The sequence below is a fragment of the Heloderma suspectum genome, chromosome 16 (assembly GCF_057233095.1).
Source record: "Heloderma suspectum isolate Gila_16-S chromosome 16, 16-S_ref, whole genome shotgun sequence".
Classification (NCBI taxonomy): domain Eukaryota; kingdom Metazoa; phylum Chordata; class Lepidosauria; order Squamata; family Helodermatidae; genus Heloderma; species Heloderma suspectum.
The window spans coordinates 4152601-4179587 of NC_139473.1; the positions used below are offsets into that span (position 1 = coordinate 4152601).

General features: G+C 51.3%; 1 protein-coding gene across 9 annotated transcripts in view; it reads left to right on the plus strand.

Moving 5' to 3' along the window:
* The window catches only part of ULK2 (unc-51 like autophagy activating kinase 2), a 72815-nt gene that overhangs the window by 36165 nt on the left and 9663 nt on the right, over positions 1-26987 (plus strand). For 8 of the 9 annotated variants that reach the window (XM_084822978.1, XM_084822979.1, XM_084822980.1 and 5 more), the window contains 12 exons: positions 10-92; positions 7669-7719; positions 8066-8154; positions 10283-10454; positions 12907-12967; positions 15226-15363; positions 16182-16327; positions 17674-17754; positions 21518-21807; positions 22829-23025; positions 25082-25191; positions 26682-26834. In XM_084822978.1, coding sequence (XP_084679104.1) covers positions 10-92; positions 7669-7719; positions 8066-8154; positions 10283-10454; positions 12907-12967; positions 15226-15363; positions 16182-16327; positions 17674-17754; positions 21518-21807; positions 22829-23025; positions 25082-25191; positions 26682-26834 — 1571 coding nt within the window. Of the gene's footprint in view, positions 1-9; positions 93-7668; positions 7720-8065; positions 8155-10282; positions 10455-12906; positions 12968-13213; positions 13298-15225; positions 15364-16181; positions 16328-17673; positions 17755-21517; positions 21808-22828; positions 23026-25081; positions 25192-26681; positions 26835-26987 lie in introns of all 9 variants that reach the window. The other variant, XM_084822986.1, reaches the window with a different exon arrangement.

Sequence of the window (26987 nt, forward strand, 5' to 3'; positions counted from 1 at the left end):
TGTGTTCAGTGTCCCCAGGGAAACATCCGCTTACTTGGCTGACCTGCTTTTGGGCTTGCTTCAGAGAAACCAGAAAGATAGAATGGACTTTGGTGAGTAAAGATTTAATTAAGAATTTTTCCCACCCAGCCCAGTAGTTCCTTTTGTTTTCCTGCGTGGACCAGTTTCTGTGCATGGTCTGACAGGCCTTCGTAGGCTTCTCAGAGCCTCGTTCTCTGAGTTGGTCCATCGGAGTAAGTCAGGCGATTGCGGTTTACAGGACTAGTTCAAACTGCCGTTGGAGCAAGCTTTTGAGTCGCACAGAACTCTTCTTCAGAGGAGAAGGAAGGCTGGTTGTTTTACATACATAAGGTACCAGCCCTGTTGATACCTGGCCAGGATAAACATGCGGGATTTGCGCATGGAAGGTTCTCGGTTCAGTCTGTGGAATCTACAGTGAAAAGATCTCATGGTGGAACCGAGGTCCTGCCTGTCAGAGTAGACAACTGAGAGATGAACCAGAGGTCAGCCTTGGAAGTACCGCCGACTTTGCGTTCTTGTCTGGTTGCACCCCTTGTAGGAAGAAAGGAGCAGTAATAATAATAATAGCTGGAGGAGGAGGAAAACTTCAACAAGCAAATGCACTTGTGGCCTCCTGGAATGAAGTGGCTTCAGGCTAGCTCAGCCTTCTTCAACCTGGCACCCTGCAAATGTGTTGGGATACAACCACCATTATCCTCAGCAAACAAGACTAGTGGGCCTGCTGGCTGGAGGATAACAGGAGTTGTAGGTGGACACATCGTGGAGGGCAGGGCGCCAGGAGAAGGCTGGGTGAGCATCACCTGGCATTGAGATGGATGTTTTACTCTCCGGGATAGGATTCTTGAACCCATTCATTAAATCTAGATTGATTCCTTGATGGCTTTTCATTTTATTTCATCAATTCTCTGCGCCCTAATGAGAAGAGGCAGGAAATGGGAGCGGGGCAAAGACCGCAGCATGGGTAATCTCTCCTCCCGCTTTGTCGCTTTCCACTCGGCTGTTGGGTCCGTGCCCAGAGAGGCAGTTGATGTAGTACTTCCGGTTATGGGCGTTAGGTGGTAAACAGCATGATCTGATTATATAATCTTGGATTTCTGAGAAGTAGGTTTGCACCACAAGCAAAAAAACAAAGGTAATGTTAAATGCACGAGCAAGCCTTATTCAACTTGTAAGTCAGATTCATCGTGTTAATGATTAAAAACAATAGTCCACAGAAGAGCGATTCTGAAAATAGCTTGCTGGACTATTTATAGCATTTCACGTCTCACATCTACTTGGCCTCTGGTAGTGATGTCTGGGAAGGTTTCTGATGAAATCCTGCTGCCGCCAGCTCAGGTTTTGATCAGTCAGTGACTAGCTGATGCTCAGCAGCTGTTTGTGGAGGGGGCTGGGTGGGGGAGGACAAGCTAATCTACTTTGTTTACTGCCTGCAGGGAGGGATGGCTTTGTGTCATCCCCGCCCCACTTTGCTGTACCTTAAGTTTCAGATTTATTATTTCTTTGATTGTTTATCAAGTGCCTGGAATTTACTGAGCACTTTACACAAATGAAAACAGTTCCTGCTTTAGGAATGTGTGTACAAGCAAAACTTGAGTTCGTGAAAGTTTTCCAAATTCCATGAAGCTTGTTCTGTCTCATGTCCATATCAGACCATCTTTGTTTTTTTTTTCTTTCTGCTTGAAAATTTCTGCGTATTTTCATGTTTAGTTTCCCAAATCTAAGCATCAATGGTGTGCATTTTTTAATTGTACACATTCTTTTCGCATTGGTTAAAGAGTGTTTGTGTGCATTTTTAATGCATGGTTTTCAAATGTGCACATGCTGTTGAAGGCACTTCCTTTGACCCTTGAATCTTGTTGCAAGCTTGGGAATGTTCAGACCTCGACCGCAGATTGTGTTCGAATCCATGTTCAGTCAGGGAATTGTGAACTGGGGTAAATCCTGGTCAAAAACAAATTGAAAGGAATTTCTCATATGTTCCTACCCTGCCTCTCAGGCTTACTGCCTAAAATGCATGCCATGAAAGGGGGGGGGGGAGAAAGGATGAGGAGGGAAGAGAAAAGTGAGTTTGTGCTTGCTGCACGATCTGGATGCAGGATTTGGGGTGGTTCTCGTTCAAGAGTAAACACGTGTTAGTAACCTGATCATAAATGTGAGCAAATCTGAAGAAACAGTACTTGCGGTTTGGTCTGAATATGAATGTTAAATTTTTTAGTCTGTTCTGAACAGTGCCTGCTCCTGGTTTCGGAGCGCCCTTGGGCAAGGCACCCCCCATGGGCCCCCTCCCTCAGTGAGTCAACCTTCTCACCGCCATTGTCACCAACTGCAGTTTCTCCTCATCCCCTTTCCCATCGTTGCCACCACTTGCCTGCTTGACAGGCAACCAGCCTGTTTGACAGGCAAACAGGCTGTGGCGTCTACTGCTTCTTCTCTTCATTACTGCCACTGTTGTCTGAGCGAGAGGCAAGCGAACAAGCAGGTTGCAGTGGTGAAGAGGAAGAGGAACTCTGGGGGGCTCTTGTCAGTGGGCCCCTGCTGGGGTGTGGGCCCTTGGCAGGTGCCTGACCATGCCTGCCCTAGGTGCTGGCTCTGGCTCTGAACATAAATGCTAAAAATTCCACGTGTACAACTCCTTCCTCTCTCGCAACAGGCTGTACGTGAGGTGCTTGAGGTCCTATTTGCCATTCCAGCAGAGTCTTACCCTGCTGTTTGCGGAACATCCTTCGGGTGTGCATTGCTTTTGAGGGCTTACATGAGCCGAGGTTTCTGCAGTGCCTTTTGAACTGGGTTGGGGGAAGAAATGCTGCAGTGTTGCATCAGGAAATGAACCAATCTCTCTGCTCCTATGCTGCCTTGCTGCAGCGGCTGCCTCTTGTGTTTCCGAGGGAGATGAAAAGGGTATCGTCCAGCCAGCACATGCTTCAGTGTTTCCGTTAGGAAGGGCATAACTTTCCAGAAGAAGCCTGCCTTCTTCTCTGACTTCACTTACGAAAATAACTTCAGACAGAGAGGGAAGGCATTGCTGGGGCGCAAGTCTCTCTTTCAGCACTCTTTGCCTGTGAGGGACTTTGTTTGGCCTGAGGCCAAATCGGCCTGGATATGTTTTATGGATTATTTTAATCATGTCTTTTTTGTTCTGCCCTTTTCTTCAAGTTGCTCAGACTGGCATACATGGGGGATTTTTACATCTCCTCCTCACATCAAGCGTGTGAGGTGAGCTCAGTTCATTGGGCGGGGGGAGTAACTTGCCCATGAACTCAGTGGCTGAGTGATTTGAAACCAGGTCTCCCAGGAGAGGGCCCATGTGCTCTCTCCATTTAACACAGGGGTGCACAACCTTTTCGGGTCTGAGGGCTGCATCAGGTATGGGCTGCGGAGGCTGGGGCCACGCATAGACACCGCTCACACACATTCATGCACACCACTGCAGCAGCAAGAGGTCTTGGTCTTGTAGCAGTGGCATCTGTTCCATGTCTCAGCAACAAGGTTTTGAAGCCCCCTCTCTCCTGATCGCTGAGAAAAGCAGGAAAAAATGCTCTAGGAACCGGCATTATGGTTCTTGCCATAGAAGCCTCATTCCTAGAGCGCCCCCAGAGCGTCCTAAGAAGCCAGCAGGAACCTTCAAGCACTGCTTCCTAGGGTGTTTCAGGGACACTCTAGGAATGAGGCTTCCATGACAGGAGCCGTAGAGCCTGTTCCCACAGCATTTCTTTCCTCTACATACACCTTTTTTTGGCAGCGGTGGCAGGTGCTGAGGGTCTGGGGACCTGCAGACAAGGCTTGTTGAGGCCACCTGTGGCCCACAGGCTGCCCTTTTTGCACCTCTGGTGTAACACCATACTGGCATTTAACCACATTAATCCACAAGGGCATGATACTACACACACATCCCTCCTCCATTTGATGTGGGCAGTAAAAGAGAATAGTACTTGGAGACAGCAGATGGTGTCTTACTGCTCTCTGCCACCTCACGGAAGGGCTTGCAAAGAGGTGTCAAGAGCAGAGACGGGCCGAAGGGAGATCAAGGATGTCCCGAGAGATCTCTGGATGATTTGGGGTAGATCCGCGAGGGTTTCTGACTCCCAATAGCTGGAAGAGTCAGTAAATTCAAACAACGTTCTTTAGTATGGCTGACCTTTTGCTATTCATTTTATCTCTCAGCCTTTGTGTTAGTCACCTTTAAAACAGGAATATTACTTGATTGCCTTTGACTTGGTCTTTCTGACTCTCTGCCAGCTAATTTTAGAGCCACCTTTCCCAGCCTGGAACCCTCCGGATGTGTTGGACTACAACTCCTATGATGTCCTGGGGTCATCCTATGAAGCCAATTTGTGGGAAATTCAGGACAGATAAAAGGAAGGGCTTCTTCACACAGCACAGAGTTAAACTGTGGAATTTGCTATCACAGGAAGTAGTGATGGCCACCAGTTTGGATGGCTTTAAAAGGGGGTTGGACAAATTCCTGGAGGAGAAGGCTGTCAATGGCTACTAGTCTTGGTGGCTATGTGCTACCTCCAGTACCAGAGGCAGTGAGCCTATGTACACCAGTTGCTGGGGAACATGGCGGGGAGGGTGCTGTTGTGCTCATGCCCTGCCTGTGGGTCGTGGTTGACTGCTGGTTGGCCACTGTGTGAAGAGAATGCTGGACTATATGGACCCTTGGTCTGATCCAGCAGGGCTCTTCTTAGGTTCTTATCATGGGAGCTGTAGTCCCAACACATCTGGAGGGCGCCAGGCTGGAAAAGGCTGTTTTAGAATATTGTGTTGGATTTCCTGGTCTGTCATAACTCTGATGTAGATTTGCACTTCTGTGTGCAAGTTATCCCACCAATGCGGCTCATGGGGTAGAGGAAGTAATAGGCTCTGTCCCAAGCCACGATTTGCATCTGACTCCATGCCACAATTTGGTACTTAGCTCAAGTTGGTGGACCTCAGTGTTCTAGTACAAGAACAAAATTTAGATCCCACCAGCCTGAAGTCTGCCCGACCCCCCCCCCCAAACCCCGCTCCAAGGTCTAGAACTGCCATTTTCAAACTGTATTTTGGGGACTCTTGACACTCCTGGGGAACTTCCTTGGCGAGCAGATCCATCCCGGCAGGCGAGCTTCCCTGAAAACCAGCTCAGGCACCACCACCAATCTTTCCTGGACTTTGGCAATCGCAAAATTGTACCGTCGGGTGCATTCTCGGTCCGTCCAACGTGACGGCGAAGGCCTGGCCTGCGCTTCACGTGCGCACACTACCTAGAACATGCCCAGAGCCTTTTGCGGCATTGGACTCTGCGCCAGACACGTTGATGTGGAAAAAGCGTCCTGTGGAGGAAAGAACGTTTGCGAACTGCGGCTGTAGGAGTCGGTTCTGGACTTGGGAATCCAGAGTTCAGGTCCCTGCTCAGCCGTGCGCTCAGACTAAAAGCCTCCCCCCCCCCCACTTCTCAGTCTAAAATGGGAGCTCTAAGTTGACGCACTGCAAGATTGTTGGGAGGATTGCAAAGGAACGTGTAGTAGAGGGCCTGGGGGCGGTAACTCGACAGGGCATTTGGAAGCCAGAACTGGGAAGGCAGCTTGATTTTTGACGTGCCCAGCAAAGGTTCTGCAGTGCCTCCTGTTGATGATCGCTCAGTGGAAATTAATGAATAACTCAGGAGGAGGCCAAAGCCGCTTAGAGCAGCAGCCCCTCTTGGTCTTGCTATGCTCACCTTTTGCTCTTTAGCATTGCCGTCTTGGGTGCAGGACAGCATGTTCCAGCCCCAGGTCCTTGGTTCCTAGGACTATCCCTCCTGGGTTGTAGAACACTGTGTTCTGACCCAGGATGGCAGAGCCTGTTGATCCTCTCAGCGCTGGACCTGTTCCTCCGCTGACATAACGTCTCAGGGGCTGAGCTTGACATGTGTACGCTGCATTAGCTGCTGTTTACGTTGAACTTCGAGCAGGTACACCTTTGTCTGAGCTCTCTTCCCCGCCGACTTGATCAACAGTTAGCTAGGTGAAATCACAGAGCCGTGTTGTAAGGGGTGGTGTGCAGGAGGCTGTACCGTGTCTGCCCCTCGGTTTTTTCAACACTGCCTTCATGTTTCCCAGTGCAATTATGTAATTGACCTTAAAAATAAATAACGAGCCTGTCCTACGGAGAAGTCAGAGTTGAAAGCCACTGGTGTTTGCATGAGAACGTGGCTGCAGGAATTGCTTCAGTTGCCGGTCCCTACTGGCGTTTCCAGTTCAAGGCCCTGTTCTTAGTACCATTTCAGTACCTGGCATTCTAAGCTTAGGAACTGTAGAAATCACCCCTGTCTTAAAAAGCCGGGGACGCCGGTTGGGTTGCTGAGATCTCATGAAATTGCAGGGAAAGCATGGTGTCGGATGCAGAACTCATCTTAGGAATCTCAGCCCTTTCTTATTTAAAATGTTTGGGGGGAGCGATGAGCACCTCTGGCCGCAAAGGTGCAGCACGCTTCCTTCAAATCGTAGGGTTGTAGCAGAATTGATGTGACATTGCCCACGAACCCATCAGGCTCAATGGCCATGCTGGCTGGGAATGATGGGTGTTGCAGTCCAACACACCTGGGGGGCACCAGGTTGCAAAAGGCTGCACTGTAGTGTTTTCCTTTCCAACCATCTAACAAGCAATTCTTTGACACTGGGTTGTTTTGCGTCACTGAAAGCGAAACCTAGAGAAACCTACAATTTTCACATCCTAGAAGGCAAACAGCTAACTGGATTGCAGCCAGCTCTCCCCCCCCCCCCCCCCCCGGTTGTGATTCTGAAATGGACGCACACTGTTCCTTGCCTGGAATGCTGGACCAGCGTCCCTGTGCAAAACTCCAGTGGATGAAACCAGTCTTCGCAAGGAATCCATTCTAGGTGCAGATCAGCTCCTGTTGGAACAAATGGCGGTGGTTGTGTATCAAAAGGTATCCAGCGCTCCAGATTGTGGGGGAAGACTTGTTCGTCGTGTACCAGCTTCTCTGGGTGGTGTCTGTTTGATCCATTTGGCTCCGTTAGCCTCAGGGCGAGTTCTGTGCAACTTCAAAAGCATCTTAAAATGGGAGCAAGGATTGTGAAAACAGCCTTTTGTGCACCAAATGGCCCTGGTGAAATGATAGCTGGTGTCACCGTCGTAGTCATGGCAAAGCCAAAATATGCGGCATGACCTCATCTGGATCTCCTGTTGCAAGGATGGGAAGAAGATAGAGCTCCAGATGTGTTGGACTTTGACTCCCAGAAGCCCCTGCCACCATGGCCTGGAATGCTGGGAATCGGAGTCCAAAACAGCTGGAGACCTACTTTCTGCCCACCCTTGTCTCATTGAGATCTTGAGCCCCTGCTCTGATCTGTGAGAGTGTGTTTCATTTAACACAACCAGCACTTCATAGCCCTGAAGCCAGGTGGGAGGAAATGTGCTCTTAAGTACCTATCTTTGACTCCTCCAGTTATTGGCATCTTTAAAGGGACGGGCTGCCTCTTCCTTTCCAAGTGTAAGAGCAACACGTACCCCTGGCTGGCTTTAATCTTCCATACTCTCTTTCGGGCCCTGGGTGGGCAGGTTATTGATTGAGCGTGTGTGGGGGCAGCCGTCCCTTCGCCTTGGAGCTGCATCAGCTTGTTCTGAGGCCAACATGTTTTTGTGGTTACCTTTTCTGTCTTGCAGAAGCCTTCTTCAGCCACCCCTTCCTCGACCAAGTCTCGACTGTCAAGAAGTGTGAGTTGGAATTCTGTCCTGTCCTGTTGTTTCTTTCCCCCCGCCTGCATACTTGAGAAGGAGCGGCACGCGCTTTTCAAACACGCCAGAACCCTAAACGTCCTGCTCTGTTTCTCTGCATGGTTTTCCATAGACCTTCCACCCTGAGTCTTGGATTGCAACGGGAATTTCGTTTTGCCAGTTTCCTCCATCATTTGTGGGGTTTTACATCTTGCTGAAAGGCAGTGCTTCTTCTGAGGGTCTTGGAAGTCCCCCTCAGGCTTCATTAACATGTGAAATGCTAACTCCCTAGAATCTGCACTTTCCTGACGTTATTCCCCCCTCCCCCCCCCCGGTCTCTCCCCAGCTTGTCCTGTGCCCGTGCCGACATATACAGGCTCCGTCTCCGGCAGCTCCTGCGGCAGCTCTCCCTCGTGCCGCTTTGCCTCTCCCCCAGTAAGTGCTGCTCCGATTTGGAAAATGGGTTCTCTGTACCTTGTGAGGGGGGTGGGGCTGCAGGTGGGGGGCATTTTGCACCCAGGGCAAAGGGTTAATGGTGCGTGTTCCCCTGTGAACTAGTGACTAGATCTGGGGTGCAGAGCCTCAGGCATGGGGCCCAGTCTGGCGCACTTCGGGTCGCAGTCTGGCGCTCCAGAGCCCCCCAGGTGGCCACGCCTCCATCCCCTGGCACCACCCCTTTCCCTCAATCCCTGATCATTTGGCGGTTTTGTGGCTTTTGTGCAACTTTCCCCCATCCTAGAAGGCTGAAACACCTCTCCTAAGGCTTAGTTACTGACAAGGAAAAACTTGAAGCTAAAATATGCTGAAATTTTGTGCGTTTTTGGCCCTGTCCCTTTTTCCTTCGGCTCCGCCCACTATCATAGTATGGCCCCCAAAGAGTGGAATTCAGCCCTTGGGCTGAAGGAGGATCAGCACCCCTGGACAAGATCCTGAAGCATCTGGGTCTTCGACGTCTCCTTACCCATTCCAGGTTGTCAGGGCTCTGTTCAGGGCTTCCCAGGCACCCACCCCTCAACTCACTCTGCTGGTCCCAAAAGGGAGGAGCCATAGCTCAGTGGCAGAGCCCCTCCTTGCACCCAGAAGGTCTCAGGTACAATAGCCGGGATCTCCAGTTAAAAAAGGTCCAGTGAGAAGGTGATGGGGAAGATCTGCTGCCAGTCAGTTTCAGCGATACTGGGCTCGGTGGACCCAGGTCTGACACAGGAAGAGGCGGCTTCCTGTGTTCCTAAATCGTACGAATTGACCCAGTAACCCCTGCCCCCTTTGGAGAAGAGCTGTACCTCAGTGGTAGAGTTCCCACTTTGCACGCTGTGGGTCCCTGGTTCAGTCCTCAGCATCTCCAGTTAGAAGGGTCAGGTTGTAGGGGATGGGAAAAACCTCTCCCTGCTTGAGACCCTGGAGAGAAACTGCCAGTCAGAGGGGACAGTACTGGGCCAGGTGGGCAAATGGTCTGGCCCCATATAAAGTAGCCTCTTTAGTTCCTAACAGGCTGCAGTAGTTAACCCTGGTCTCTCCCTGCCTTCCTTTCTCATTTTCGATTGCTTTCTCCAGAACTGTGAGGTTTTTTCATTTGTAGCTATGAAATGAGGTGCCCAGTTCAGAAATCAGTATGAGAATCTCAGCTTTCTTTGATGATGGTTTCTTTTAATCCCACGTTTTTAGCCTGTTACGAATTGAGATAAGCTTTCAAATTCTTCTTTAGTGGCCAATCTTGGTCAAGATTTAGGTGTGTAGTTTGTAGTTGGGGTGTTCCCTGCTTCCTTGGAATCTCTGCTTTTTCTCTAAAGAGAATAGACACACACACCAAGTTTCTAGCCCTCATGAGAGGCAGAGATGAGCTTGCAGACAGAGCTGGGGAATTCCCAGGACTCTGGCATGGAGCTTTGGGCCAGCAGACACAAGTATGCCATGTAAGTGTTTCAGATGCAGCCTTTTCCAATAGGAGACTGAGGCATTGTGGGTGTTTTCTTTTTTGTCTTCTCTTTTCCGCCATTGAGTTACAGCAGTTCTCCAAATGTACTCTTGCTTCCTTTCATGAACACACATTTAATTTTTTTAATGATTTGACCTGAGCTACGGTTCTGCTTGAACGAGCCATCTCAGATGAACGAAGGGGTTTTCTTGGTGACTGCTCTTCTCCTCCTATGGACATTCTTATTTAACTTCCCCTGCTCCCTTTTAGCCTAGTAATCCCCTCCCTCCTTTGGGGTGAGTGCCTCCCTGTAGAACAGTCAGCAGAGAAGTTAAACTGCAGGGGTGGGCAACTTTTGGCCTCCAATTCCCATGATCCCTCACCACTGGCTCTGTTGGCTAGGCCTGATGGGAGTTGCAGGCCACAACATCTGGAGGGCCGCAAGTACACCCAGACAAATACTTTCTGCAGAATCCGGGCTGCAGAAATTGTATCTGCTTCTGTCGCCTTTGCAGCGTTTACTCTGAGGAAAGTTGGTGCAAAGTAGATAGTGATGTTTTCTGTACTCGAGTTTCACAGAATTCACGGTTGGGCAAACTGGCAATATATGAAGCCTGTGATCTGTGTCTTCCTAACGTACCTTCTCTTCAGTCCCTCCCAGACATGCAGCACATCCAGGAAGACAACCTCTCCTCGCCTCCCCTGGGGCCTCCAAATTACCTCCAGGTGTCCAAAGATTCCGCCAGCACCAGTAGCAAGAATTCCTCTTGTGACACGGATGACTTTGTCCTGGTTCCGCACAACATCTCTTCTGATCAGTCGTGTAAGGCTCCTTGGATTTTGTGTGCCCACGAGCAATTCTGCCAATTCTCACCTGTTTTTACCTTGAAAAAGAAACTTCTGCTGCTGAGGTTTTAATATACTCCAGTGTGGACTGTTGTTTGCTTTGAGGAGCTTGGCTTTTTTAGCATTTTTTCGTGTGTGTGTGTGCGTGTGTTTCTCCTTTCAAAGGAATCCTTATTCCCGCAGGTCTTTCAGTTTCTTGCAAGCACTGTGGGGGAATAGCAAATCAGGGTGGGAACAATTTCATGGCATGCGGGAGGATTCCTGGGACAAAACACAAGACGGGAGCAAATATTTTTGTAAAACATGCTAAGGGGTTTGATGCCTGAGTCAAATCTTTTGTTGTTTCTGTCTCCCCTTTCAACCTCATTGTGGCAGGCATGTTTACACAGATATCTTCAGTTTCATGAAATCAAAACATGCTGTATAAAGCTCTCTCCATCTGAGAAAGGTCAGATGAGGAGGAAGGAATTCTCTGTTGAAGACGCCCACTCTCCTTTTCCTGTTTACCACAGAGAAGGGGGATCTAGGCAGGATTGTGTGTGTGTGTGTGTTCTTTAAATACTAGTACATCCACGCCCACCTACTGGAGACAGGTGCAAAATTGAGACTTGTGGGAGGAGCAGACACACGCTTGGCCTGAGTGAGAGGTGGCAGTAATTACATTACCTTGGGGAGGTCTAAGCGCGGGGAGGGGGAGTTTAACTCTTTCTCTCCCATGCCACGGTCCCAACATAAATCTCCCCACTGAAGCTGCTGTTCACGAAAAAGCCCCCGCTGGTGCCAAAGGAGGCTTTCCTTGAACCACAAACGGCAGCTTCAGAGAGGAGTTGGGGGGCGGGGGGGGGGGCTGTGGCGAGAGCACAGAGAGTTAAACTTCCCCTGCACCCTCCCCACCCAACAGTCCCAGGGCTCACACATAAATTGCATTCCCCCAATCAACATTTTATCTCATGTGGCTCAATAGCAAACAGGGTGCCTCGGCGCCCATCTTGCTCAGCCCAGGAATTTGTTTCCAGTAGAGAACTAATCTCAGTCATTCCACACACGAATTCACTCCTGGCTCCCCCCGCCCCAAAGAGTTACCTGTTTCACCAGCCTAATCTTGGGGGTGGGCTTTCTGTTGCTGCTGCTGTTAAAAATTGGGAGTCAGAGAGAGGCCTTTGCCAATTCACTGCAAACCCACCAAGAGATCTATCAGTGGATCCCAATGAATCTTCTACCTGGGCCCTGCTCTAGAAAGTGGAGAAGTCTTCTGGACAACTCTCAAACGACTTCACAAAGCATAACATAACAAAAAAATCTTGTGGCACCTTAAGACTAACACATTTATTCTGGCATAAACCAGCATATGTACTGTGTTTAAAACAAACAAACCCTGAAACTCTCAATAACACTTCGTGCATGTGATGAAGTGGTCTCTAGTACATGGAAGCCTATGTCGGAATAAACTGCTTAGTGTTTGAGGTCTCATAAGACCTGCTGTGATAGACTGACGCAGCTACACTCTGGAAATGGTTACAAGCATGAACCCTGGAATAACCTCTACAGCACAGAAGTGCTGAATGTTGGCCATACGCCAAAAAGCAGGACCTTTTCAGCTTCCCCTTTCTGTCAGCAGCCTCCTTCCCCCATCCCGGTCTAGAGGGTGGTCTCTGGGGCTGCTGCTGGAAGGGAATAATCAGCCCCACCCTATCTACTCCCGAGACTGTTTTGCACTCACACACCAAAGCTTTTGCGGAATCCTGACCCCTGCTTTGTCTCTTTTTGATGGGAGACCATCCTGGTAACCTGTTTTCATTATAAAACTGGGAATTGGGGGAAGAGCTGCAGGAAGCTGCTCACCCAATTCCCAGGATGGAACTGATTTTATGACTGGATTCACACAACATGACAACCCATCTGCAAAGTTTAGTGTGGGTTGTCATTGAACTGTGGGTTGTTGAATATTGGGTTGTTTTGTGTGAACTGCACTGTGCTAACAAACCATGGTTTGTTAACAAACAACCCACGAAGAGAACCCATGGTTTATTGCTGGGTTGTGAACTGTGGGTTGGTCGTGATTAACAAACCAGCTTGTTAACATGGCTGAGCTCACATGAACATGGCTGAGCTCACATGGCACAACAGCCCACATTCAACCTTGAGTATGGGTTGTCGTGCTGTGTGAACCCAGCCTATATGTCAGTCTGCTCTTACTGTCAGTCCTCGTGATTCCAGGTTTTATGCTGAAGTGGATTATATATTGGGCAGCTTCCCACCGAGGCGCTATTAAGGAACATTGCCTGTGGCGTGAGCATGCAGCGTTTATTGTGGCTACAATACAGCCCTGCACAGAATCACTTAGCATGGCTTCAAATTAAAAGCTCTCTCTGTCGCTTCGTGCACTCCCTGGGCTAACACCAGTCTTGTTGTGCTCCTTTGCTCTCTAGATGACATGCCTCTGGCACCGGTGGGCCGGCGTGCCTCAAGCGAATTCCTGATATGTGGAGGGTAAGTGTTGCCGGGGTTTAGCCCTGCTGGTTTTAACATCCAAGCTAAAGTAGGAGGAATTCAGAGTCACTAGATCCTTGCGGCTGGTTTGAGGGGGGTGGGCAGCTTGATTCTTGTCTTGCTTTAGCGTGGCCTTTCCCTCTTTAACTATCTGCAAGTCAGCAAGTCCTGGAAAAGATCTTGCAAGGTTTTAGGGGCTCCCCTCACAACACACCTTCCCCAGTTGCTCTGAATCGCCTTTGACAGACAGTCTCCATTACCTGTTTTGGGAAGCTCTGGCAATTTTCAGACGCCTTCCTCAAGCCCCTCTGGAAGGAGCTCAGCAAACAGGTGTGTGTTGCCCTTGGGCCTCTCCACCCCCTCCCGCTTCATGCATTCATTTGTTCATTTAGATTTATAGCACACACACCTTTCACCTTAGGGTCCCGGGACAGGGGTCCATATACATCAATAAAACAATAAAAGGTAACTTTAAGCCACTATAAAAGCTGGATTCAAATTAATTCAGCTTTCATCCTTGTAGCGGTTTTTTTTTGGGGGGGGGGGGGGAGACAGCTGTCTGCCTCTCTCACCCCAGCCCCACTTGATGGAGATCAGGGAGGAAACAACCTTCTCCCCCGTACAATCTTTTAAAACTTTTATCCTCAGAAACTGTCCATGGCGGTGGCCTTGCTATCTTTATCTTCGTGGCAGGGGTGGGGATTCTGTGGCCCTCTAGATGTGGTTGGACTCCAACTCCCATTAATTCCAGCGAACATGGCTGAAGGTGATGGGAACTGTAGTCTATCTGGACAGCCACAGCTTCCCACCCCTGTCTTACAGCAAGCTCAGAGTGGGTGGGCGGTATAAGGCAGGCAGCCCCTTAAAGCTGCTTCCCTTTAGGGTCAAGCTACAATCTTAAGTGGGAATCTTGTGCCTGGAACTCCCTGGGTTTTATAAACATCCATTAAAAAAAGGCAGCTGTGTAGGAGAGGCTCTCGCTCTTTGTCCTTGTGCTGTGGCCTTAATCCAAATATTTTCCCCCCTCCCCACCACCACAGAGGGGGAAACCTAACAGCCTCAAACTGAGTGCCTGTAATTTTTCTTCCCTGTGGCTAATAGCAGTTTCAGGGGTGGAGGCAATCTGGGTCAGAAGAGGGGCAAAGCGTTGAACCCTCTGTGCCGTGCTGGCCAGGGGACGATAGGAGCTGTTGTCCAACAAGCTGGAGAGCGCCAAACTGGGGAAGTCTGGGTTAGACTGACAGTGACTTTTCCCTGTAACACATGGGGAGGTTTGTGGGGATTTGAACCCAGGCCCCTCTCATTTGAGATCAGCACTCCGTCTCCCTCTCAGACAGCAAGGTTCGCATCCTGACACTCTTAGTCTCTGGAAGTAGATACGCTGTTTCCATGCACAACTCTCTTCACCCTGGTGCGGCCTGTACAGTCTGCTCGCTTCACTCTCTGCCTTAAGTGTGCAGAGGTGGGCCGTGGAGAAGCTCTTTCCCCCAGAATGCTTCCCACACAATCCGGGCTGTAAATTTTAGGTGTCCATTCCGGAGCATGGGAAGCTGCTGTTTGGCTCTTCCCCAGGTGGAGTGGGACCCGTGTGGCTAAGCTTCTCTCAAGGGGCCAGGACGACTCCAGCTTTAAAGTGTGTGGCAGAAGTCCGGAAACCAGGCATGCGCGCACACAGGCTGGGCTCAGGTGTTCGCCTTGGGCTGGTTTATTGACGAGTTGGGGAGCGTGGTTACGTCAGCTGTTTTCTCTCCTTGCCCCTTCCTGTGTCTCCCGCCCTCGAGCCTTGAGCAAACAAACACACGCAGGCCACCCTCCTTGTTCCTGAACTTCCTGTTCCCTCTCCACAGTGGGTTTTCCTAGAAGGCCGTTGTTTAGAAATGTTTGGCGGCGGGGTGGGGGGAGCCCTCCTTCCCTGCCTGTGGGAAGGTGGGGAGGGGCCAGCGCCCAGCTGAGCAGCCTTTTCCGAGTGGCAGGGTTGATTTTTCCAGCCAAGGCCGCAGTCCTGTCCCCGTGCTCTCATGCTTGTTAGCAGCAGCCCGTTTGTCCTTGATCTTGCTTCGCAAATGCTGGAGCTGTTGCGTGGCGAACCACGAGCCTTTGGCCACCCGTGTAGCCCCACAGAAACTGGGGGGCCTTGTCCAGTGTGCCTCTCCCCCCCCCCCCCCCCCGGATCCTCATTAACCCTGGACAATGGTGCAAATTGAGGAGAGGCTCGCCTGCCACCCCTCATCGCCCTTCTGCTTGCCTCCCGGCTTCAGGCAGTGCCAGCCATCGGTCTCCCCCCGCAGCGAAACGGCGCCCATCCCAGTCCCTACTCAGCTCCGCAATTACCAGCGCATTGAGCAGAACCTGACCTCGGCCGCCAGCCCCGGGTCAAACCCTCACAGTTCGCCAAGGTAAGACACCCCCCCGCCTGCATCTCTTTGTTTTGCCCTCACCTGTTCATTCACAGGAAATGGCAGAATCCTTCCTTCCCCTGCACTGTGGGCAGACAAATGCCACATCTCTGCCACGCTGGGTGGCCCCACCCAGCAGTTGGGTGGGAGGACGCCTTGAGGATGCGACGCAGAAGGGGTGTCCTGTGAAGCCGGGCAGTGGGAGATGCAGGGCAGGAGAAAGGGAGGTCTGCAGGGCAGGAGAAAGGGAGCGGAGCTGTGCAGTGGCTGCCGCAGGACATGGGGGTGGCATCTCAGCCAGCACCGCTTTAAGAAGGGATTAGATAAATGCATGGAGGAGATGGCCCTCAGTGGTGACTAGTCAGGATGGCTAGAGATTGCCCCCACCACCAGACCAGCATCAGAGAGGCAGTCTGCTTGCGTACACCAGTTGCCGGGGAACCCGAGCAGGAGGCGCCGTTGCCCCTGTGTGCTGCTTGTGGGTTTCCTATGGGGGCATCTGTTTGGCCACTGTGGGAACAATGCTGAACCAAAGAGGCCTTTTCCCTGATGCAGCAGGGCTCTTCTTGCATGCTTGAATGGCTCCAATATATTTGGAGGCATTTAATGTGCTAAATTGTAATAAGCGTGAAATGCTCAAGCAGCCATCACTAAAAGAGGCTGGGAAGTAGTAGTTTTAAACAATAGCAGAATGTCTCAAGATTGGGCCAGGAACACATCCCCATCCAGGTTTGTTTTTTAGTCACGTGTTTGGCGTTTTACATGAGGCAAGTTTTCTTCTGCAACCGGGATGGGTCCTTTCTTGGTTGTGTCTTCAGATCTGGTGCGGTGAGGCGGTCGAATACCAGCCCCATGGGCTTCCTGAAGACGGGCTGTAGTTCGCCAGTGCCAGCGGAACCTGCGCAGGGCGTTGGACGCCGGCTCTCCACAGGCTCGTCGAGGCCGTATTCCCCTTCGCCGCTGGGTAAGGCCAGAATCTGAGGTGCACGGGGGGGGGGGTGCCGTGCGGCGCGAAAGGAGGCAGCATCCCGAAAGTCAGGATCGCCTTTACTTTCGTCAGGCTGCGGATCTGGGGTGTTGAACCTCTTTCAGCCTGAGGGAGGGATTCAATTTCTGAAATGCTCTCGGGGGCCACATTCCACTGGTGGGTGTGGCCAAAGGTGAAAGGGGCTGAGCCTTCACTGTGAACCTGTCCAAGTAGTACAGTCTGCAGGAGAGGCCCTTTTGAGGCCGCCGTTACACACAGCGACTTGTTGATCAGGCATGTGGAAGGTCTTGCTCCTGTGGCGCCCCAGAACTACAGAATTTGCTCTGTAATCACTCTGAACTGTGATTGGACCCCCACTCTCTTGGCCTTTAGAAGGGGTGTAAAAGCGTATCCTTTCAGTTTAGCCTTGAAGTGCGCAATCCGATGCATGTTTAGGCAGAAAAAGGTCCTACAACTCCCGGCACGCCCCAGCCGGCAAAAGATTGGGCGCCAAAATGTGTAATTTAAAAAAAAATGTTCCCATCTTTTTCCTGATCTTTTTTGTTGTTGTTGCAAGGTTTTATTGATGGCTTTGATGGCTTCTTAGCAGATAGGGTAATAGCAGAGAGCTTCAGCTACTGGGTTGTATAGAAATGATGAATGAATGAATGCGGCAGGGCCAAAATATACCAGCACATCTTAGCTGAAAGCTCCTGTAGCCAAATAACTCATCCTTAGGAGAGGCATTTCAACCTTTCAGGATCGGGAAGACACTGCACAAAAGCCAGGAAACCACCCAATGATTGGTGGTTGGGGGGAAGGGGGCCATCGGGGGAACCATGGAGGGCCGGATTTGATCCTCAGGCCTGAGGTTCAACACCCCCACTATGAATTTGTTGGCACTCGATAGCCAGCCGGATTTTGTACTTGCCAGAACCCCTCCACCACTGCCTGAGCCGTGTCTCTCCAGCCCAGTTGAGCTTGAAGGGCCTCATACTCCCCGCACAGTGGCGACCTCAAGTTGATGTGGAAAAGGCCCCCTTAAGAATAGGAAGGTTGAAATCCACTATGCTGGTTGGGGGGTGCTGGGAGTTGTAGTCCAACACATCTGGAGGGCACCAGGTTGGAGAAGGCTGAGCTCACTATTTACCTAGAGAGCAGGGTTATGGTGGTTGTTTTAAAAGAAAGAAAAGGAGATAACTTTTTATTGACAGGTCACACTGAGTCGGCTTTAAAGAAGGAGCTGTTGGAAGGACACCCGAGATGTCTTTGTTTTCTCAGGTGTTCCCTTTGTAGGAAAAATAATAGGGTATCGCTTCTCTTCCCCACCCCCCACCCCATAGTTGGCACCATCCCTGAGCAACTGGGACACTGCTGTTGTGGGCAGCTGCAAGGGCACGAATCCAGGAGCCGAAACTCCTCAGGTGAGTTATGTTCATTCCTTCGTCCTGCTTTTTTAAGGCACAGCTTTTGGCTACCTCAGAGATACAAAGCCTTGGTAAGCTGTAGCCCTGTTTCGTGAACCAGAATCACAAAGCCCTTTTGGGTAGCTTCCCCAAGAGGCTTGTGGGTGAAGAGGAACAGTTCTCTTGTCAGCCGGGGGCAGTGTTTTCTAGTTCTGCCAAGTTGCAGATCAAAGGGAGTAAGTGGTTCTTTTGTCCTTGGTTACCAGGTTGAAACTGCTTATTATTTCGCATAACTCCTGCAATGTGAGAGGCAGTGTGGTATAGCGGTTAGAGTGCTAGACTGGGACTTGGGAGATCCAGGTTCAAATTCCCACTCGGCCATGAAGCTCGCTAGGTGACTTTGGGCCAGTCTCTGACTTTCAGACTAACCTACCTCACAGGGTGGTTGTGAGGATGAAAATGGAGAGGAGGAGGGCCATGTACGCTGACTTGGGCTCCATGTGAGAGGAAGAAAAGATGGGATATAAATGTAATGATGATGATGTGTTTTGTTTTGCTTTTTTGTTCAGCTTCTCTTCATAGCAACCCTGTGAGGCTGGTCACTCCTCTTCCCATTTTACAGAAAGCCAAAGAGGCTGAGCGTCTCTCTCCCAAGGCCTCTTGGGACTGACTCAAAACATGCAGAAAATAGCACTGGGCAATTCTTCCCTGGACTCTACCACTTTAGACTGCCATCAGGAGAATCTCGTGTCTGAATGCTTTGCACACTCAGAGATTTCTGTGCTTCTGTTCGTCTCAAGCGAGGTCGGTGATGCGATTCCTCACTTGCAGCACTTGCAATGTGAAGCTGAACAGTCCAGGAAAGAAAGCGTGGGATGTGTGAATCGGTCCTCCCAGATCAGAGCCAGGGATTTATTTTTGTTAAGTATTTTTTATCCCTCTCCTCAGCTAAAAAGGCTCCTGGAGTGGCTTAACGTGCAGCTGGTAAAACAAGTCGGTCCCTGCCTGCAGGCCTACTGTCTAAAAAGGCATGGCACACAAGGAAAAATGAACGAGGAGAGAAAAGGGGGGGGGGAATCAAGCAGACTTTCAACAGGGCTGGTGGAACGGGAGTGGTCCCATTGGCTCCCACTGTATGCTAACACCCTTCCCTCTCAGAACTGGCTGGTGTGCTGGAGAACAGGAGGATTGTGACCTGCAACGTCAAGCTTTTTTGGAAGGTCTGGGGAGGTAGATGGTGATTGATAACATGGACAACATGGGGTCCTCAACACAGCCTTGTGTTTTATATACTAGCCTGGTCACCATAGGCGACCAGGAATGGCATGCAAGCAACTGAGTAGGCAAGTGGAGGAGGAGGAGGAAGGATGGCACACTCTGTCCTTCCTCTTCTTTAGCCAGCACAGAAATGAAGCAGGCTGCTAGAGGAGGGAAGCCCTCCTCCCCTGCACCTGGCATAGAACTGGAGCTCTCGGTCCCTCCTCAGCCATCCTCCAGCAGGCTAGTAAAAAAATGTGGCAGGCTGGTAAATTCAGGGGCTTATTTACAAGGCTGCTTTAAAGTTCTGTTTGCCCATGTAGAGGCACAGATGGGTGTGTGTGTGTGGATTGCCTTTTAGAGGGAGGGACGGAGGAAGGAAGGAAGGAAGGAAGGAAGGAAGGAAGGAAGGAAGGAAGGAAGGGTACCTCTCTGCTAACTGCATGGGCCGCTTAAAGAAAAGGCGCTTCACAAGGCCCTTTGTTGAATCAGTTTCCACAGCGCTCTTTGTCTGGTCTTGCAAACACACACGCACGCACATATGGCGAGGCTGGCCATATGCTTAGCTTCTGTGTGTATGGGGTGTTTTTTCTTCAGTTCCAAAATGGAAGGCAAGCGGCCAGCACCGTGACCCTGGATAACCCTCCCTTGCTCTAGGCCCCCCTTGAGACCATAGCTTTGATGTTCTTCTGTAATCTTTCTGAGATTCTGCTGTCTTCCTTGGCTTTATGAACCTCTTTTGAGGTCTCCCCCGCTTTCTTTTCAGCCATTCATGTGATTTGTGACAACAAAGAAAAGGCTTTCCCATCCACTCCCCCACCCTGGTGGACGTTCTTTCTCGGCATGCGCATCAGGCCTTGAGTTGATAGGCCGCTATGAATCCTTTGCTGGGTTTGCAATTGCCATGACTCTAAAAGAATTTTGGATGTGGGCGGCAGAAACTTCCTCATGCCAGTATGCCGTATTAACTCACAGAGGGAGTAAGTCACATTGTCTTGTGGGAGGAAGGGCTCAGTTTGGCTTCTTTGGAATGGTAGCGGCGGCGGCCTGCCTCCTGGGCATTCTGTGAGGGTGAGCAACTTCAGGAGTCCAAGATCGTGGCCCGCAGAGAGCTGCCCTGTTGTGGGTCAGGCGTAGCTGTCCATCTATCCCAGTATTGTCTAGCCCCATGTGGCAGCGGCTCTGCAGGGTCTCTGGCCAAGAAAGGTCTTTTTCCATCACCACCTACATGATAATTTTAAATATATTTTTGAACATAACTATTTTAATTGATTTTTTCAAAATAACAATGAACAATAACAAATCCAAATACACCAGATGTTGAGTCCATTTCTTTGCAGTCTTTCTGATCACTCAGGATCGCTGTTTGGTACAGGCAGGATGATCTGATAAAATGATCACTCATCATGCTAATAGATCACACCATAGAGTTCCATGTGTCACAGGGGGCTGTCATATATTCTTCGCCATATTAGCAAATTCAATCAGTGGATACCATAGTCCATTAAAAGCATCAGCTTCCACTTGGCCTTTTGTGCCTGAAGATGTTTAGTGATCTTCTCTGTCAGTGCAAGGTCCCAAATTTTCTCTTTCCACATGAGAAGAGAAAGTTCATTTGCTGATTTCCGGTTAGTAGCTATGACCAACCTGGCTGCTGTCCAGAAAAAAGAGCCAGGCACTCTTTCTGTCTTATTCGTGTATGGGAGTCCATAGAGAGAGAGAGCAGTCCCAGTTCTGCGGATAGCATTATATCTTGATGTGTGACCTAGTGAGGCGGTGGGCTCTCCCACACTGGAGGCAGTCAAGACGAAGCTGGACAGCCATCTGTTGGGGATGCTCTGACTTGAACTCCTGCATTGAGCGGTGGTTGGACGCGATGGTCTTACAGGCCCCTTCCAACCCTACTGTTCTATGATTTGTGACCTCGCTGGCAAAGGCAAAGACCTGGCCCCAAAACTTTTGCCCCACTGGGCAGCCCTGCCACATAGGCAGGTAGGTGCCCCTGCTGACTCCACACCTCCAGCACCCAGGCTTCCCATTTGCAGGTGAACTAGCTCTGCTTTACTGGCGTGCCCTCCCGCCCGTGCCTCCTCTTCAGTGCCTTCTCTTTCACTCCGTGTGACGCAGGCTTCATGGGGGCCTTAGGACGTAGCGCTACCCACTGTCCTGAGCCGGTCGCGCAGTTCAGGTCATTTTTAACTGGAGATGCCGGGGATGGAACCTGGGAAGCAGGAGCCCTGTCCCTGAGCGACAGCCCTTTCCCCAGGCTGAGGCCATCTGTGTGTTTGTGTCCAGGCAGCCTTTGCGTTTGAACCAGAGCAGAAAAGCGGGGTTCATCACCTGGCATAAATTATGCCGCTTGAGCCCCTTGGTCAGAGACCTCATGTGCCTCTCCGGCCGGCCCTGGGTGTGCTTGCCGCACCCGGCCGCTCTAGCTGTGTTGTGCCTCACCCAGAAGAGGCCGCTGCCGGCCGCTTGGAACCCCTCCCTCCCAACGGTGTCTCCCGCTTCTCCGCTGCCCCAGGCTCACCGGTTCCGCCGCCCCCCTCCCCGCAGTCACTCCTGATGGCCGGCGCCCGGCTGCAGAGCACCCCGACCCTGACGGACATCTACCAGAACAAGCAGAAGCTCCGCAAGCAGCACTCGGACCCCGTCTGCCCCTCCTATGCCGCCCACAGCTACGGCTACTCCCCGCAGCCCGCCCGGCCGGTCAGCCTGGGCACGTCTCCCACCAAGCTCCCGGGTTCCTCGCCCCGCAGCTCTGACTGGCTCTTCAAGACCCCCCTGCCGACCATCATTGGCTCTCCTACTAAGGTGGGCGCGGGGACCTCAGGCGCGGGGGGAGGGACAGCCCACGGTTCCCAGGCCGTCTTCCCCCAGCCTAGTGCCCTGCGGATGGGTTCCCAGGACTGCCAGTTCCTGTGATTCCATTGCATTGGCCAGGCTAGCTGGGAGTGATGGGAGTTGTAGTTCAGCACAATGGGGCTGGGCAAGACTGCACGAAATAGTGGGCTGTGGACAAGGCTTTTTGGGCTCATACTGCTGGGGTTCGCTTTGAGTTCCAGAACAGGTTTTTAATTCTGCCATTTGAAAAAAAAGAAGGCTGCTGTCCCTCTAGTTTGGATGGTCATTGCTTATGATACTCCTGAGTCACCCCACACACATACACACACACCCCTACCTTTTTTGTCAGTGAACTATTTCAGTGGTTACATATGGCTTTATATATTTATACGTTTAGTACAGCACCCTGACGAGGATTTTAATCGGAGAGCGTCAGGGGCCTAATGGCGTATAATTTTGCACACCTGGGGGTTTGCTTTCCGCCTGCATCGGCACCATTTCTCCTTTGAATGACAGTGCCAGCATATTTTTATTTACTTCAAATATTTCTATCCCGCCTTGTATCCCTAAACATTTCCAGGCAGTTTTACAGAAGCTAAAACCATATACCATTAAGGCAGCCTTTGCCGTGTTGGGCTACAACTCCTGGCTGGGGGAGGCTGGGAGTTGTAGTCCAGAAGGCTGCCGTAACGGTATACCAGGGCATTGAGGGGCACCCGACTTTTTCACCATGGCCAGGAGGAACGTTTACAGTGCGATCCCGTATGTCTCCTCAGAAAGAAGCCCCCATTGAACTCCATGGGAGTCGGTGTGTGCAAGACTGCAGCCCAAGCCCGCTCCTGCCTTCTATCCCAGGCGGAGTTTTAAAGGGGCCCCCGCCCCGCCCCGCCCGGCCTGGCTTGGCTTTGTGGTCTTAACATTCTGGAACTGGGTGGGAGTGAAAGGAGACCTCATGCCAGCCCTTTTCTCTTCTTTGCTGCTTCCCCTGTAGGCGACGGCTCCTTTCAAGATCCCGAAGACCCAAGCCTCCTCCAACTTGGTGGGCCTGGTCAGCCGCCAGGGGCCGGCCGATGTCGCCTTGCAGCCATCGAAGGACATGGGCGAGGCGCACGCGTCCCCTCACTTCCATTCCGCGCAGGGCAGTGAGAGGCAGGCGGAGCCGCAGTCCGGGAAGACTGTGTTCGGCAGGTAGCCGCCGCCCCGCAGCATCTCCCTGCGAAAGGGCTCCTGGGCTTCAGAGCGGCCCCCCTCCCCGCACCCAGGGCAGTCTGAAGCCGGGGCAGCATATCAGCTGCCAAGGGGGGCAGAGCTGTCAACAGAACATGGCCAGGAGTCCATGCTGGGCAGAAGGGAGATCCCCAGATCTTTTGGACTTGAGCTCCCAGCAGCCCTCAGCCGTGGGCCTTGCCTGGCAGGGGCTTCTGGGAGCTGAAGTCGAAACCCTCTGGTGATCTGCCTTCTGCCCACCTCTGCACTACGCAGCTGTTCTCACTCTTCTCTTGACCAGTGGTGCCTCCCCACATGACTACCCAGAGGGCAGAAGAAGGTCATGGGAGCTGCATACAAGCCCGACATCCCTGCAGCATCCCTCTTATTTTTCAAAACATGGCAGGGGCGGGGGCAGGCAGGCATGTACATGGTCAGAGATGCTCACTGTATTATTTTTTTGCTTTAAAAATACATTGTCCTTTTCTACAATAAAACAGAACTGATTTCCAAGTCAGAGTGTTTAGCATCAGGGCAGTGGAAGCAAGCTCCATTTTATTCCCAAAGTCAGGATGGTGCTGTGCTTTTAAGTGAGTCTAAAATGCAAAACAGCACGTGCTCAGGAGCATTTTTTCAGAAAGGGCAGGGCAGGGGTGCGAGGGAGAAGAGAAATGTTAGTTGTGCGCCTCACAACGAGGAGCACAACGCGGCTGCCATGCCTGTAAGAGTGTGATGTCCAGGGTCTGAAATGATGTCGCAACGTGGCTGCTCTCAACTTCTGCTCGCTCCCCTGATCAGCTGCAACACGGAGAGAATTACACTGGTCTTCCTTGCAGTGACGTTTGTGTGAATTCTCATGCCTTTGTGCCTAAGGAAAGGGAGGCTACTTTCAGGAACCTGTATAAAATTTGCCAATTAAGCCGTTTTGCATATTACTTCCCCGCTTGGCATAGTTCTTGTTCTGCTATTTGCAGGGGGTCTGCAGAGAGCTAATGCTACACCCCCTGAACTTCTCCCCAACTGTGGAGATCGCCCCCATGAAGCACCACTTCGCAGTCATGAGCACTAGAGACGTGCTTTGTTTTCAAAAATGAGAGCTGGGGGCTCCTTGGAAGCCAGGCTCTTCATCCACAGGTTGTGCACAGCCTGGGCAGTGCCGTTGAGGTTTGGCCGCAGCCGGTGCGGGACGCCTCTTGCACAAGCCGTGCTGAAATGAGCAGAAAGGTCCTGCTCATTTCATCGGGTTTGCCCAGGAAAAGCTCCCAGCGGATTCTGGTCTCCGTGGTGTGTGGCTTGTACCGCAACAAGGCCTGGTGTGTGTATCTTGCTTCCTGGCAAAATATTCCCACACCCGTTTTTTAATGGTCCCCTTTGTTTGTTTTTGCATTTGCAGCCTTGTGTTTGTTTCTTCCTGCCCACAAACATGGATGGATTTACATTTTGAAAACCATCCCAAGCACTCTCTGTCTAGTTTCCTGCCAAGAAGTACCTACAGAACCACCTGGCCTGACCTGATCTGTTTTGAGAGCTTTCTTGCTTTCTCCTTCACTTTTCCCTGCTTCACCCCTCAGGCCTGGGATTTAGGCATGGCCAGAACTGATGACGGCCTTTGCCAGTTAGGAGTCGCTCCTGAGAATGGGCGTTCCCCACCTCTAGTTTTTGTTAACGTCTAACTTGCCAGGAACAGAACGAGGCCACAAGCACGGGGTAGGACAAGCTTACCTGGCAGTCCCCAATCCATGACCCACGGACCGTATCTGCTTAGCGGCTCACAGATTGTGCAGGCCTGGTTTACATGGAGTAAGACTTGCTGGGATCCTGCCATACGTTCTCTATAGCAGGCTTCCCCAATTTGTTGGCCTCCAGATGGGTTGGGTTGCAATGCCTGTGGGAATGATGGGTGTTGCAGTCCAGCCCTTCTGGAGGCTGCCAGGTTGGGGGCAGCTGCTCTAAAGCCAGGAGCCTCACAGCATCTCCTCAGCCTAGGTGGAGCCCCTTGGGCTCTGCTGCTTCAGAAACTCTTTGCTCTTCCACCTAGGTCCGTCAGTACTGGCAAGTTGTCGGATCAGCAGGCAAGGGCAGCCCTGGGCGGCCAGCTCTACCAGGGCAGCACGGACAGCCTGAATGCTGAGCGGCCGATGGATACAGGTGAGGGGACTTGGGTTGCCTGAACTCCTGGCAAGACCAAAGAAGAGGAGGCAAGGGTGGGGCTGCCTGTTGCTGTGGCTTGCTGATGAGATTTCTTAGATCTCTTTTTCAAAAGACTCCAGTCAACTTGCAACAGAATTAAAACCTACATGTTTTTAAAGGGTTAAAACCAGTTATCCACTAAAGTACCCCCCCACACACACACACACACAGCTAAAACACCAGTGACAACCACAAGAAATTCAATGGTTGCATTAAGAAGCCCATCAAATGCCTGGAAATAGAGGGAAGTCTTAACTCAGCATCAATAAGATGATGGTATTGGAGCCAGGCAGGGAGAGTGTTCCACAACCAGGTGGCCACCACTGAGAAGGCCCTTCAATAATGGGCCTATGCTTAGTGATGTGACTAGTTAGTGATGCGACAAAGTGATCTGACTAGTTAGATGTTTTTCTATATGCATGGGTATGGTGAAGAATTGCCCCCCTGGCTCCTTGGTCATTGCAGGAACTACTTGTCACTGTTTACTACTAGAGAAGCTCTCCCTAGACCACCCTTCCCTCAACCCAGGGCCCTCCAGATGTTTTGGATTATAACTCCCAGCATTCCCTGACCATTGGCCATGCTGAAGGGGGTTGATGGGAGTTGAAGTCCAAAACATCTGGCAGGCACCAGGTGGTCATAGGCTGCCCTAGACTCCCCCCCCCCATGTTACTTCCTTTTTTTTTTTTTTTACTTCTAAGGCAGTGGTCCTGGGGATCAGCAACTGGAAGCTAAATAGGCCCTCTAAAGCAGGGGTAAAGAATGCGTGGCCCTCCCTTGCCACCATCCTCTGCACCTCCCTCGAAGGAGGCACTCGGGGGTCATCGTAAGGTACGAGGGAGGCACTCTGTCAGGTATTGCCGTCCAAAGCCGTATCTGTACTGGAGAGAGAGAAAAGGGGTGTGTGTATGTGCCGCGCACGCACCTTGCCAATGGAGGATCACACCATGAATCCAGTCCGCCATGAAGTGGACTCCAGTCCACAAAAGCTAGAGCCCTAAGAAATAAGTTAGTCTTTAAAATTTGCCCTCTAACTTCGTTTATATCACATCACTGTTACAGAATGGAAAGCAGAGGGGGTGACATCAAGGCAGGGAATATCTGCCTTGGCCACAACTTGAAAATGTCCCCCCCCGCCGCCCGCCCCCGAGTGAAACATTTTAAATGCCTTGATTTAACATTTAGCAGGGCTGCCAGGTTGGCCTCCCTGGGCTAAGCCACAAACTTCATGGAAAAGGTGGTTTGTGAGGGAGGGATCTCTCGGATGAGAGGTGTAGAACCAGCAAGGATAACCGGAGTGCCTAGGGAAAGCATCCCTCTTGTCTGAAACGGGGGGAGCGGGGGCTGATGCCTCCCACCCTCCCTGACGGCGGTGTTCTGCTCAGGTTGCCCTTGTGAATTATGTGAGGATGTCCTTGTGAGGGCTAACTTGCTGGTCTTTCCCCCAGCTCCGCCAGGGGCCTGTGGCATCGCGGCGGTGCCTCCTTCCATGGGCGCTGGAGCGAGTTCGAGGGCTGTGATGTTTACTGTCGGATCCCCTCCAAATAGCGCCACTCCTCCAACCTGCACCCACATGGTCCTCCGAGCCCGAACGACATCAGGTGAGGCTAGGCTTCCTTGAGACCAATGACCTTGAACAGAACCCTGAAGTTGGGGAGAGGTTAGGTCTGCATCAGTGGCAGTTGCCCAAAGGTCTCTTTCTCCCCCCTCCCCTTATGCAGTTAGGGAGATTGAAGCGGAAGCTTCAGAAGAGA